Source organism: Aphelocoma coerulescens, chromosome 13, assembly GCF_041296385.1.
Source record: "Aphelocoma coerulescens isolate FSJ_1873_10779 chromosome 13, UR_Acoe_1.0, whole genome shotgun sequence".
Lineage (NCBI taxonomy): Eukaryota > Metazoa > Chordata > Aves > Passeriformes > Corvidae > Aphelocoma > Aphelocoma coerulescens.
The window spans coordinates 12,961,577-12,974,198 of record NC_091027.1 but is presented as its reverse complement, the minus strand read 5'-3'; the positions used below and the strand labels follow the sequence as shown (position 1 = coordinate 12,974,198).

General features: G+C 40.3%; 1 protein-coding gene across 3 annotated transcripts; it reads right to left on the bottom strand.

Annotated features, from left to right (window-relative positions):
- Window positions 1-328: 328 nt before the first annotated feature.
- Window positions 329-11,623, bottom strand: MAT2B (methionine adenosyltransferase 2 non-catalytic beta subunit). Of its 3 annotated transcripts, XM_069028506.1 has the most exons (8): window positions 10,971-11,331; window positions 8,695-8,766; window positions 8,265-8,459; window positions 7,324-7,438; window positions 6,883-7,035; window positions 4,026-4,219; window positions 2,976-3,089; window positions 329-1,955 (listed from the first exon to the last, which is right to left on the bottom strand). In XM_069028506.1, the coding sequence occupies exons 1-8, from the start codon at window positions 11,019-11,021 to the stop codon at window positions 1,785-1,787; spliced, it is 1,065 nt and encodes a 354-aa protein (XP_068884607.1). In that variant the 5' UTR covers window positions 11,022-11,331; the 3' UTR covers window positions 329-1,784. The 3 variants fall into 3 exon arrangements, with proteins under 3 accessions (XP_068884607.1, XP_068884608.1, XP_068884609.1); XM_069028507.1 differs by lacking the exons at window positions 8,695-8,766; window positions 10,971-11,331 and adding an exon at window positions 11,465-11,623; XM_069028508.1 differs by lacking the exon at window positions 8,695-8,766 and having other exon boundaries at window positions 10,971-11,326.
- Between the last annotated feature and the right edge of the window lie 999 nt (window positions 11,624-12,622).

Genomic DNA, 12,622 nt, shown 5'->3' with positions numbered 1-12,622 from the left:
ACCTTTGGGAGAAAAGTCATCCTTTTTACCTTTCTGGTCAAACTGCTCCCTGCAAGGGGAAGGAACATAGAATCTTCCTGATCCAGCCCTGAGACCCAGGACATTACAGGCTCGTATTTTCAATGCCTTTGTATCTTTTGTGTGTACATTTATCACATCTCCAAGGCAGTGACACTGACAGAGAAACTGATCCAACCTAATCTAACTCTGGAAATAAGTCTTGAATTAGAGAAAAAAACCCTAACACTAAAAAGGCACAGAGATTTCAAGAATTGCAAACATTTATGATTCAGATAAATCCTGATGGTAAAGAAAGAATCAACAACTGTTTCTCATGTTGGCACTATATATTTATTGTCATTTTGGAGATAGGTTACCATGTGTGTATCAGGACTTCAGAACAAAAACAAATTTGGATTAAGAATACTTAGCGTATGCCAGTTGAAATGAAATGACTGAATGTAAAGCTGACCCTTACAAGACCTTCAATTGGTCTATTTTTGTGTGTGTCTCCCCCACACAATTAAAAAAAACCCAAACCTGCATATCTTTCCTTTCCCCTTCATTTCAACCTCAGAAAAATAAATGACCATCCAACTGCATCTTTACTAGCTTTACTAATAATCTCTTAGCAATATCAGAACATTTATATTGTTGATTCTACAACTTCAAAAGGAAACAAAGCTTAACAATGTTCTTGCTCCATATTATCTGGCTATTGAGTCCAGCTTTAAAGACTAGACTTAAGCAGACTAAAGACTGTCTTATATTAGACTATTGCAGTTCCATTATTATGCTGCAAACCTTCACCACACACACTTTGCTGTTCCAGAACAAGCTGCAGCAGTGCCAGGTCCAACAGTCTGTGCAAAAGCCGCTACAGTGCTACAAATTCTTAAACACCTTTCCTCTCCATTTCCCATGTACTGACTAACAAACATCTTCCATTAATTTAACAAGCTGCAAATGCTGTCCCCAGAAAGGGAAAGATGAAGATATTTTGTGCTTTCATACAAAAAAGAAACAACCACCCAGTCAAAAAGAAAAAAAAAAATTAAAAAAATCCTCCAATTCCCCACCCAAAAAACCCCCTGGTCAAAACTATTGGTTGCCCATCGTCCCCACCCTCCCCTAGCTTTTATAAGTCACCATGAAAACAAATGCATACAACGTACTGTACAAATACAAAGCTGCAGGCATTCAATTTACAGAACATTCTGAAAATATTTCAAGCATAAAAAGTACACTTGATAATTGCAAAAATAAAGTTTCACTTTTTTAAAAAACATTTTGATCAGAGCAAAACAAACATTTAAGGATTCCTACTTCAGCTTAACTCTCTAAGAACACCACTTTCAGAAGTTAAAAACAAAAAACTCAGGTTTTAGGCAATAAAGTAACTGACCATGTCTTTTAATGGAGAAATGGTATATACAACAATGGCACAGACCTTAAGCATCAGCAACATATTTCAGCCAAAAGTAAGTCAGCAAGTGATCTCAGTCATTCTTAGCATCACACAGTACTGATTACTAAGAATCTCAACCCACCAAGAACAGATATTAAGTTAAGACTGGTACAAATGGAAGGAAAAATCCATGACATCACATAGGCTCAGTTTTTGTCACTGAACTTTTTTTAGGCTAAATTTCACTAGTGCAAGACCATTTGTTTACCCAATTAAATGAAAGCTCATAAATGCCACAATTTAAGAACACTCATACAAAACTATTTTTTCTTTTAAAAAAGTGCCACATACCATACTTTACTAAAAAAGTTACAAACTAATGGAAGACTGTCTGTCTCCATCTCTTGTCAACAAGGAAAGGCCAAAGTGATTCTCTGATCCCAGCTCGAAATGGTGTTCTCTGACCTATCCCCAGCATCTCCAACTTGGAGCAGTCCAGCTGAGCATTCTTCGGACGAAGAGCACCCACAACTGGACTATCAGTAATCTGAAAACAGAAGATAAAAAACCCCCACACCAATAAGTAATGAGAAGAGACAGAAGAATACTTGTATATATATATTAGAACTTTTTCTTCACAGTTTTCTATATAGGCATGTTCCCCTCCTCCCTTCCAACTATTTTGTGGGGGTTTTTTTGATTGGGATTTTTTTGCTATTTGCTTGTTTTATTTCAATATGTCAGGCCATGTGAAGTGTTTTAAGGCAAATTTTTCTTACTCAATTACTGCTACTGTTTGTGTTTTTCTACATTTCATTCATATTTTCACTCTATCGCTATTGTCACAAGGTAAGGAATGCTCCAGAGTGTTAATGGAACCACATCTTGATCAATATACTTGAAGAGAAATAGAGTTGGGCAGAAAAAATTCAGACTAAGTGTTTTCCATTGTTTTTCTTGCCATCTTCCAAATCACATTTCAGTTCCAGCGTTCACCAATTCTGAATTCTTGGAATTTATTTTGTACATAGATAACATCTTACTGACATGTTATATTCCCACAACATTATCACTATGTCTTTAAGAGTAGTCTCAAATGTCAATAAAACTGCAGGAGACGTTTTAAGCAAAGCAAAAGTAATTAGCAGTTCTTAAGTGCATGTATTCAGAAATAAATCTGGACATTGCATAGCTTTTACAGAGCCCTACCTTCAAGTTAATGTTCTATAAATCTGTAACAAAAAAGTATGGATCCCCTTGTGACTCAGGGGAACTGTTCAGCAGAAATACCATTACACTACAGACTGGGAAACTGGTGACTGACTGACTGACTAATTTTTCTAATTCAGCAGGTCAAAGAGCTGTTGTTTTCCTGAGCTTGATACCAGCCAGCCCCCTGTGACAGTGTGTGTCAATTCCCCATGCTTGATACCAGCACATCCAGCTGTGCTGGACATGCACAGCCCATCCTGAAGGGGAAGATCACTTGTACAGCCAGTGGGAGACCTGCTACTTGCAATGACCAAGCACATCTGTCTGCCTACAGGTCCAACAACATATCACTTACTGGCCTCAAGTGGCTGCTGGGAAGGTTGAAAGCATCTGCAATTGCACACGCCATCTCATACTTAGTCATCTGTTCATTGCCAGACCAGTGAAATGTTCCTTTTATTGATGGGTCCTAAAGAAGAAACAGGAAACACAGATGAAAGGAAGCAGCCAGCTGGCCCTCAGGCTAATTCCTGTGCAAGAACTGTGCAGCACTATCATCCAGCAAGACCCTATCCCAAAAGGCACCTTACAGCACCTCAGTGGTGTTCTAGAAACATCTGTACCCTTTCAGAGAACACCCGACCAGGGACTGAGACTGGAAATTCGTGTTACTTCTATTTGACCTGACTTTTCACAAACAGCTTATGTTCTGTAGAATGAAGAGGAGGGAAAGGAGCTGCTCACCAACCGAGCAAGGTCAAAGAGCTGGGGAGGAGGGACTCAGCTGTTCACTTAAAAACAAAGGCAAAAGGCATCACACACATTTTGAATGTTAAACTGCAACCCCTGTACAAGTCCAATCAAACCAACTGCACCATGTCCACGGTCCATGTTCTCAAAGTTACCATGTGAAAAAATAAAGGTGGCTGTTTGATTCTGTAACCTTGCAAAGATGGTAATCTGAAGATGCTCTGGTGAACAAATGCAAAGAACTAATTCAGTCCTGTGGCTTTGTTTTGCCACTTCAGTGTTCTTAATACAATAAACAAGGGCATCTTTGAGAATTACATTCAACCACCATGGCTTTTTTTTAGTTCAAACTAGCAATTTGTAAAAGGTGTATCAGAAAAAGTTAGGCATTTCTAATTCTCTCCTCTATACCAGAAGACACAAAGCAATTTTCAGAAGGTTCTGTCCTATCCCTTCAATCACTTTTGTTTCAAAGACCACAATACCCCCATAGTCATGTAAAGATCCTGCAGTATTACAGCCAGTTCTTTCCTCCCTCCCAGCATTCCAGAAATGCAAATAGTCCAGGTGATGTGCAGTTCTCAGTTGTTCAGAAGCAAAGTTGAGAACTCAAACTGTTTTCACCTTGCAGAGGCTCATTTCTTCCCATTCTTACCAGCATTCTCTTCTCTGCTAGCTGTCTGCAAACAGCTGCTACATCCTTGACATTGGTAGGAAATCTCTGTTGCCAGTGGTCCATGTTGGCAGATTTATTACTGAACTGCACTTTATCAAACATAACTGTCACAGCGCTCTCCTCCAGTCTTTCCACTTCTCCATACAAGACAGGAATCCTAAGTACTGCGGTTTCTAAAAGAAAGAATATTTTAGTTCATGGTGGGTACAAAGGCTGCAGCATAATCCAAAAAGTGGTTTGGAAGCATTAAGAAATATGTTGATCATATTAAGCATCTACAAATCACAAATAAAATGCAAGTAGTATGTTGGCTCTTAGAATATAATTTTAATTTATATCAAAACCTGTTTATAAACACCACGATTATATGCATTTATTTTCACTTATGCCATTGATTTCCAGAAAGTTAAGAAGCTTTCATAAAAGCTTTCATAAAAAAGCTTTCATAAAAATGCCTGTTTGGGTTAGAACAAAAATTAAAAATTAAAAAACCTGACTGCTCTGTGCAGTTACTCCAGCACTCCCCATCCTCACTGGGTAAGAGCAAGGAGAAAAATTCTCACCAATCACAAGTCATCAATTCAGCCATCAATTACAAAGATTTTTCACCCATCATGCAGAAGCCTCCTGTATAAAGGAGGATATTATTTACCAGAAAAAAAGACATGAACCTTGAAATAAATAAAAAGGTTGACAAATAAGCAATAGGTTCACAGAACACAATAGTAAATAATGTTAGATTCCAGGACAGTGATTTGAGAAATTAAATTAACAAAATGCAAAGAGAAGCATATTTCATGATGGAATACATCATAGTAGTCTATCTCTGTCATGAAGACTCAAAAAGCCTCTGAAGAGAAATCCAAGGCGATGACAAAGTAATAGTAAAAGTAATAGATAGTTTTGCTGAAAGAGAAAACAAAAAAGTCAGACCTGAAATTAGAAGCTGAAGTCATCAAAACGTTGCAATTCTTAATATATTTGGAGAAAAATGCTATAGTTATTGGTGAGACAAACAGGAAGAGCTAACACAAAAATTGTTCTCACAGAAAAGTAAACCAGAATAAGTACTTAAGACAGGAAAAACAAATAGAAAACCCAACATGACACTGATTGCCTGCTGCTCTAGAAGCATTTATTGGTCACTCAGCAGGTATGTTCCTCCTCTCTTTAAATACTGGTTGAAACATCTCTTTTTAAATTGCTTTGCAAGTATTCATTCTGTGAGAAGACAGTTGCCTTCCTTTTGTTCTCAGCTCTCTGGGACGTGGAGAGGATCAGCCTCATGAGTAACAGCTCTGAGGACCTCCTGACACTTTGTAGTTTTATAAGCATTACTATACACATATATATTTATAAGCATGTATCCCCTTCTAAGCAAAGTAAAGTATCTTTGTGAAAAATTGTTAAACCCACTTACTGGAGATTTTTGCATTGTACAACAGAAATGGACAGGGCAGTTCTTCACACAACTACAGATTTGACCAACAGAATTCTACCTACACCATATCAGCACATTACTGGTTGGAACAACAGTACATGGAAAATACTTGTATTTGTATGAATCAAGAGAACTCATATTTTCAAACACTTTACTCAGCACCAGCTTGACACTCCTCCTGCTACAACCCAGTGCTGCCTGACAGATCCTGCTCCAAAAGTTTACAAAACCAAGCTGCAGTGTTGAGTTGGGGGAAGGGTCTAGCCACGTCTACCCACACGTTCTTGGATTTGGTAAAGTCTTATCTTCGTTACCAATCTAGAAGAGGGAGCAAACAGCACCACAGTCAAATTTGGAGATGGTATTTAATCTAGAGGTGGAGTGAGTAACTTGTCATTTAAATTTATTTTTACTTAAATAAGACTTTTCCTATCAAAGTGGTTTTTTACAAAGTTTTTTTTCTTGCTAGCAATGACAAATCCATCATACATAGCATATATTTACTTACTGGAAGATCATCACACTAATTTATCAATAGCTTGGTTCTCTGGTTGGGAAGCACAGAAGCACAGTGTCAGTATCATACTGACATATCAGAAGCCTCTTCTGCATGTGCACTGAAATTATTTTCTTCAGAATTTTTGATAAAATACAAGTGCTTCTGTCCTTATAATCTGTGACTGGATACTGACAGTGCACTAACTAGAAACAGCCAAATCTCTCTTTTATACAAGAAATAAATCTTAAAGGGAACATACTGTTTGCCCTTAAGAAGAATTTTTTAAATAATGTTTGTATATTTTGAATGCCAAATTTTCATTAAGACTTAAATTTTAAAAATCCTGTTGTTTAAAACCATAATATGTTATTAACCTTTTTGAAAGTGTTACAAGCAGGAATCTGACGTGTGCACGTGACTAAAACCAAAATGGGTGGCCTGTTGGCATATGTAATAGGGCAAAACCCAAAGAGTAGCAAGACTCCATGTTGATTTGAGCTGTATTATTACTGAATCACAAGTCTGGTTTTCCCTTAAAGTAAACGTACATTGAGAACACTTGCAATGCATCTCCCTAAATAACTGCAGCTATATACTGAATGAAGTATTTTACCTTTCCTTAGGAACAGCAGATTCACAATAGACAAAGGCTTACAAATGTCCATCAGGGACAGACAACATTAATGAAGATCGGAACAGGTAAGAAATAAAAGCTTTAGTCAAGATATAAGCAAGAGGAATTGCTCATGAGCAAGGAGACCAACTCCTAATCATACTCTTCTCTGAAACTCATTTCCATGGTTTTTCAACTTCACCATTGACTTAAGAGTCTACTAAGCTAATATATAACTGAGTAAAAATAGAAAACCTGTATTAAAAATGGTTGAGTGTCTTACCTTCATTGTTTTCCAGAACTGCTTTTTCACCCTCCAATTTGGTTTTACCATATAAATTCAGGGGATTTGGTACGTCAGTCTCTTTATACGGAGGGCTTGTTCCATCAAATACATAGTCTGTACTAATGTAGATCAGAAATGCTCCAACTCCAGCTAGGAAGAAAATGTTTATAGATAGTTTATATTAATTTATGCCTTCTTTGAAATATCAATAGACCCTTAAACCAATCTCCCAAGGATCTCATCTTCCATCACATTAATTCCCACTGCTTTGTCTGTTCCCTGATCCTTCACAGAGTTGTGCACACTACTCATATTGAAAACAGATCAACAGCACACTGAGGGCAGAAGTGACATTCACATACTATTTGTATTGATGTCCCTGTATAAACAGATGCAGGATTTTAACAAGACACCAAATCCATGAAATGGTCTCCTTACCTGCCTCTTTTGCTAAGTTCGCTGAAGCAGCCACATTGAGCTGAGAAGCAGCATCTGGTTGACTTTCTACAATATCTGGCCTTCTCTCAGCAGCACAGTGCACTATAACATGAGGCTGGAAATTAAAGACTAATTTTAAACAACCAACATGTCAAGAGATGGCAGTTACACCCTAACTCTAGCGATGACACCCCTCAGGCAAAACTAAGTAATAAAAATAGCATTGTTATTTTTAATTACAGCATTCTGAGGAACACCTTTTCCTTAGTAATTTTTTACAATACAGACATGCTGTTACAAGATACCAAAACCATTTATCATTAATTGTGCAATTATGGTCTTCAGTAGCTTTGATTTTACAGCAAGCTTGAAGTTGTGGGGGTTTTTTTAACTCTGTATAGTAAAATATATATTAATATAACACATCTCTCTCACACAAGGGTACTAAAAATTTTTAGGTAAGCTATTTACACATGGCTTATTTGACATATGCAGATTATTAAGATGACATTTATTTTATAGAATAGCACCCTTTATAATGTATTTCAGGTTTTACATATACCTCTTGGCACTTAGACTGAAAAAGCAGTGAACACTGCACACTACACCGAGTTACTGCTGCTGTACTCAAATACTCCTCCACTTCTCCAGAACTGTATATTAATGCATTACCGTGTCAATAACCCACACTATCTTTTCCTTTCCTTTCCAGTGTCCTGGCATGTACAGCTGTGCCTGAAGCCTACCTGTAGTGAGCACAGCAAAGGCCAGAGCTGTCTGTACCTACAGAGCAAACCTCTGCTCTGGGTGGGGCAGAACATGCAGCCACACCCTTGTCAGAGCTCTGCCAAAGCACTAGCCCCACTCGTGCTCCAGAACTCAGCAGCACTATCAGCTGACTACTGGACCCCTCCCATCCACTTTATACTCCAGAAACTTACCTGAAAATCATGGATAATGTCATGAACTGCAATAGAGTCCAGAAGATTAATCTGTTCAAATCTGGGCTGAGCTCTCCTGTATCCACAGCCAACTGCATTCCAATTATTTTCATTGAATTCTTTAAACACAGCTCTGCCAAGAAGTCCTGTAGCACCAGTGATCAAAACTCGCCTACTGGGAACGTCAACATCTTCCTAGGGAAATGACAACAGGAAAAGTTTTGTTTCTAGTGTAATTTTTCACTGTTTTTTCTTCAAAAGTATGCAAGGCTACAGTCAGAGGCTACTGTATTAAAAAAGCTTCTCCTGAGTCTTTTGGAGTGTCTCATGGAACACCAACATCTGGGAGCATTAATACTGCAGCCAGTCAGCTATTTAAACATATATTCAAAGATAATGAAAACAAAATTTCAGTGAGAAACTCACTTACTTCTACAACAATCCAAACCACTAGTGAAGACAGAATTTTAAGTTCATTCAAAAGCTGATAACTTGGTGCAATCTGAAAGGAGGGAAATAACTTCTTTAGAAAATGGACCCCAAAGATGTGACATTTAGGGTCCAAATCCTACAACAAATAATTCTGGATAGACTGTGCCTATTAAAACCTGTAGCAATACAATATAACTTACTGTAGTAATTAAAGACTTGAATTTTATTATTAAATAGAAGAGTAATTCATTGTTATTTAACACAATAGTCTAATAGTAAGTAAAACCAAGATAAGGATCTCTTGTTAGTTTTACAAAATGCATCTGGAAGTGATTTGACAATTTCAGCTCTCAATCTATACAACAAACTAAAGCTGTACTTCAGCTGCTGCACATTTTGGTACTTGGGACAGCTGTGAACATCAGCATACACAAACTTCATCCCACCTCTCACTAGAACATACTAGTTTTTCAAGACAGCAAACACAAGACCCATGTCTGTCTCTGCAACTTTATTTTCCTTTAATGCTTTCTGTCTGTATCTGCCAGGAATAAACCCAAAAAATGCCTGCTAAAAACAAAAATGAAAGCATATCTTTACCATGCCTGTGCAGAAAAAACTTTGGGTGTGCAGAACCCACAAATCTTGCATTTCCTGATCACTTTACACACAAGGACAATTTGTGGCAACTTACCATAATTCTGTACATCACAGAATGCTTTCTGCTATGCAATCTCAGCAGCCCAATAATTTCTAAGCATTGTACCAGACTACTACTCTTTGATTGCAGCACAGGAAGCCACAGCACTCCCAAATTACTGTCTTTCACCCTTGAAGTTACAAAGCTTTTGTTCCATAAGGGTATATACAGAGGGGCCCCATGGAAACAGCCTACCCCAAAACAATTGTTTCAAGTTCCCTGCACAGTGCATGCATTTTTCTCAACTCTAAACCTCCAGATGAAGGCTGACTTATTCCCATTAGTACTGGAAGAAAATTAGTAATTTACATCTGGACAGTTGCCAGAAAATGACAGACTGCAGCAAGTGATGTTTCAAAAAGTTACTTTTATCCTTAAATTTTACCTGAGAACGCAAGCTGATTAACCATTTTTAAGACTACCCAGGCTTCTCGAACAGCACAAGCAAGAACACGCAACTACTGTTTTCTTCGGTACTTCTTTTTTCAGCAAAGTCTGCACAAAGTGTCACAGAACCTATGATCAGGGCTTCTACAGCCAATAAATACCCGCTAATAAATATCCAACATTTGCTGCAGAACAGAGTCAAAAGGTTCTCTAAAAACATCACTGAACATGTTCAGTAAGTAGAAAGTGACCAACACAAAACGAAGGGTCATTTGCAAAATCTGACGTTTTTAAGCCTCATTCATCTAAGTTTGTTTATTTTACATATCTTAAAGAGGATGTTACATCAGCAGTACAGCTTGAACTGGATACAAAACACAGCTTTCACCAAGCACAGCTTGCATGCTGTTGCTGTTATGTGCAAGACTAATTGATTCCAGTCACTTGTTTCTGAAAGAGAAATACAAATGATAGATGTTTCTCATAAATCCAATACCAAATAATTACCAGTTTGAACCTCTTCTTGCCAGAAGTTTTAACAATCTGGTGATACAAAACCTGCACAGATGAACTCTTTCCGTGTATGCTACCTTGCTCCCTCACAAGACATCACCCAGCTGCAGGACCATTTCTATGGTCTACTAACACTACTGAATCACTCTGCAATTTTGAGCTTTATGATGAACCATCCAATTGAATGTTATCTGATGTCCATATTGACCAAGAATAATAAAAAAGTATTGTGTTTAGAAGTCTCATTCACATAAAAATAAACAAGCTACAGCATTATCGATTAAAATATAGAATTTATGAGACACCAGATCACTTTGTAGACACTACCGACATATAAAATAACAGTATAACTTATAAAAAGAGCAAAACATGATGCCTTTCAAGTTGAAAACCAGAAAACAAGTACTTATAAAGTTTTTCATAAAGATTTTCAAGTTTTATATTTTTATTTAGAAAATCATTATGAACTCAAACCACCAATTTTAAGGAATGGCCACTAAAACCCGGAAGTTACTGGTATAACAGATTTACAACATAATAGGATGAGATACAAGTCACTACAGGGAAGGGAGCATGAGACCGAACTCTCTCCGCTCTGACATCCTCTGCAGTCACAGAAAGCAAAAGGCAAACCCTGGGGCTTTCCAAAGGCTCGCAATGACAAGTGCACTTACATTCGCGTTGCCAGAAGTTGTTCTGCCTTTCCCTACACGCCCAACCCTCATTGCTGCGGTAGCTCACGTACACCTGTGGGGCACCACCGACACCGCCCGGGACAGCAGGCAGGGACGCGCCTCCCAGAGGAATCCTATGTGGAATCACCGCACGGGGGCTCGATCACCGAGCCCTTTCCTGTGCCACGGGCCCACCGAGACCAGAGCCGCGACCCCCGAGCACTGCGGGCTGCCGAGCACAACGTCTCCGTGTCCATTCCAGCGAGGCCGTGCGGATACAAAATGACCCGACTGTCGGAGCCCGCGGGCGCTCCCAGCTGCGGTTCTCAGGTACCCGCGGCCCCTCAGGGCGCAGCTCCAGCGGCCGCGGCCCCCCAGGCCCGGCCCCGTCGCGAACGCGTCAGCGCTCGGGGCCTGCCCGCCCGGCCCCGCGCCGCACAGCGGCACAGCGGCACAGCCGTCCCACGGCGGACTGCCGGCCCCGCCGCCCTCACCTCCACAAGCTCGCAGCGTCCCGGCGCGAAGCGGATCCTGAGCTCCTTCTCCCGGCCGACCATGGTGGGGCCGGGCCGGGCCTGGTCGCGCTCCGCGCCCGCGGCTCGCCCGGCGCTGCGCGAGGGAGGCTCCGCGCCCGTGCTGAGCGCCGCGCGACAGGGGGCGCCCTCGCCCCGGCGCGCGGGCCCAGCGCACGCGCCTCCGGCCGCCGCGCGCTCATTGGCTGGGGCGCGCCGGAGGAGGCGGGGCCAAGACGGGGATTTAAAGGGGCAGGCGCAGTGTCGGGGGACAAGAGGGCCGGCGCGTAGCAGGAGGGGAGGGCGGTGGGAAGCGCCGAGGGACAATACAAACTGTCAGGGACTGCAGCAAGCCCCGCCCAGCGGCACAAAGCCTCAACGCGCCATGGACACAGCGCCTAGCATTTACAAACACAGACGCGATGCCCACTCCTAACGCTTCTGGCCAGGGCGGAGACAGGAAGCGCAGGGAGCCTGGGGTCCCGGGGCACCACAAGCGCCGGGGCTGCCTTAGCTGCAGGGCTGGCTCCTCGTTTCAGGTTCATCGTGCTTTAAACAATAATAAAAGTTACTGCAGCAATCACGTGTGTCGCTGAATTTTAACATTTGACTAAAGTTCGCCTATTGAAACTGTGAACTTTCTATTGTGATTTTTCATTTGTGAAAAACAAAATGAACTACAGAATTAGACCAAATATCCTATTACCCTGCATATAACTCTCTCACATATTCACTAAAAATTACTTAATTTCTCTTTTTAGAATGGTGGAAAACAAGCATTTTCAATTTGCCTTTATCCAGAGTTAAATGTAAAAGCAACTGGTAAATCCCACACAGGAGGGGAGGGTTGTTTTTGAGAAAACGAGCACTGCTTCCAGTACTCATCCTACGTGTATCATTACATGCTTACAAGGTGTCAGATTTGATTTCTTTTAATACAAGTTTTGAAGGTAACAGGATACTGTACACAAAGTGTTACTGTACCATTTCTGTCCCACAAAGGCAGAGACTGGGCCTAGCATTTTTTTAGCAGGAGAACTTAAGTAGATGCATAAAAACTACTGGCCAAAACTCACTGTAGCTACATTCACACTTGTATCTACCCCGATGAATTTATTTCAACTTGACTTGATTAAAAGA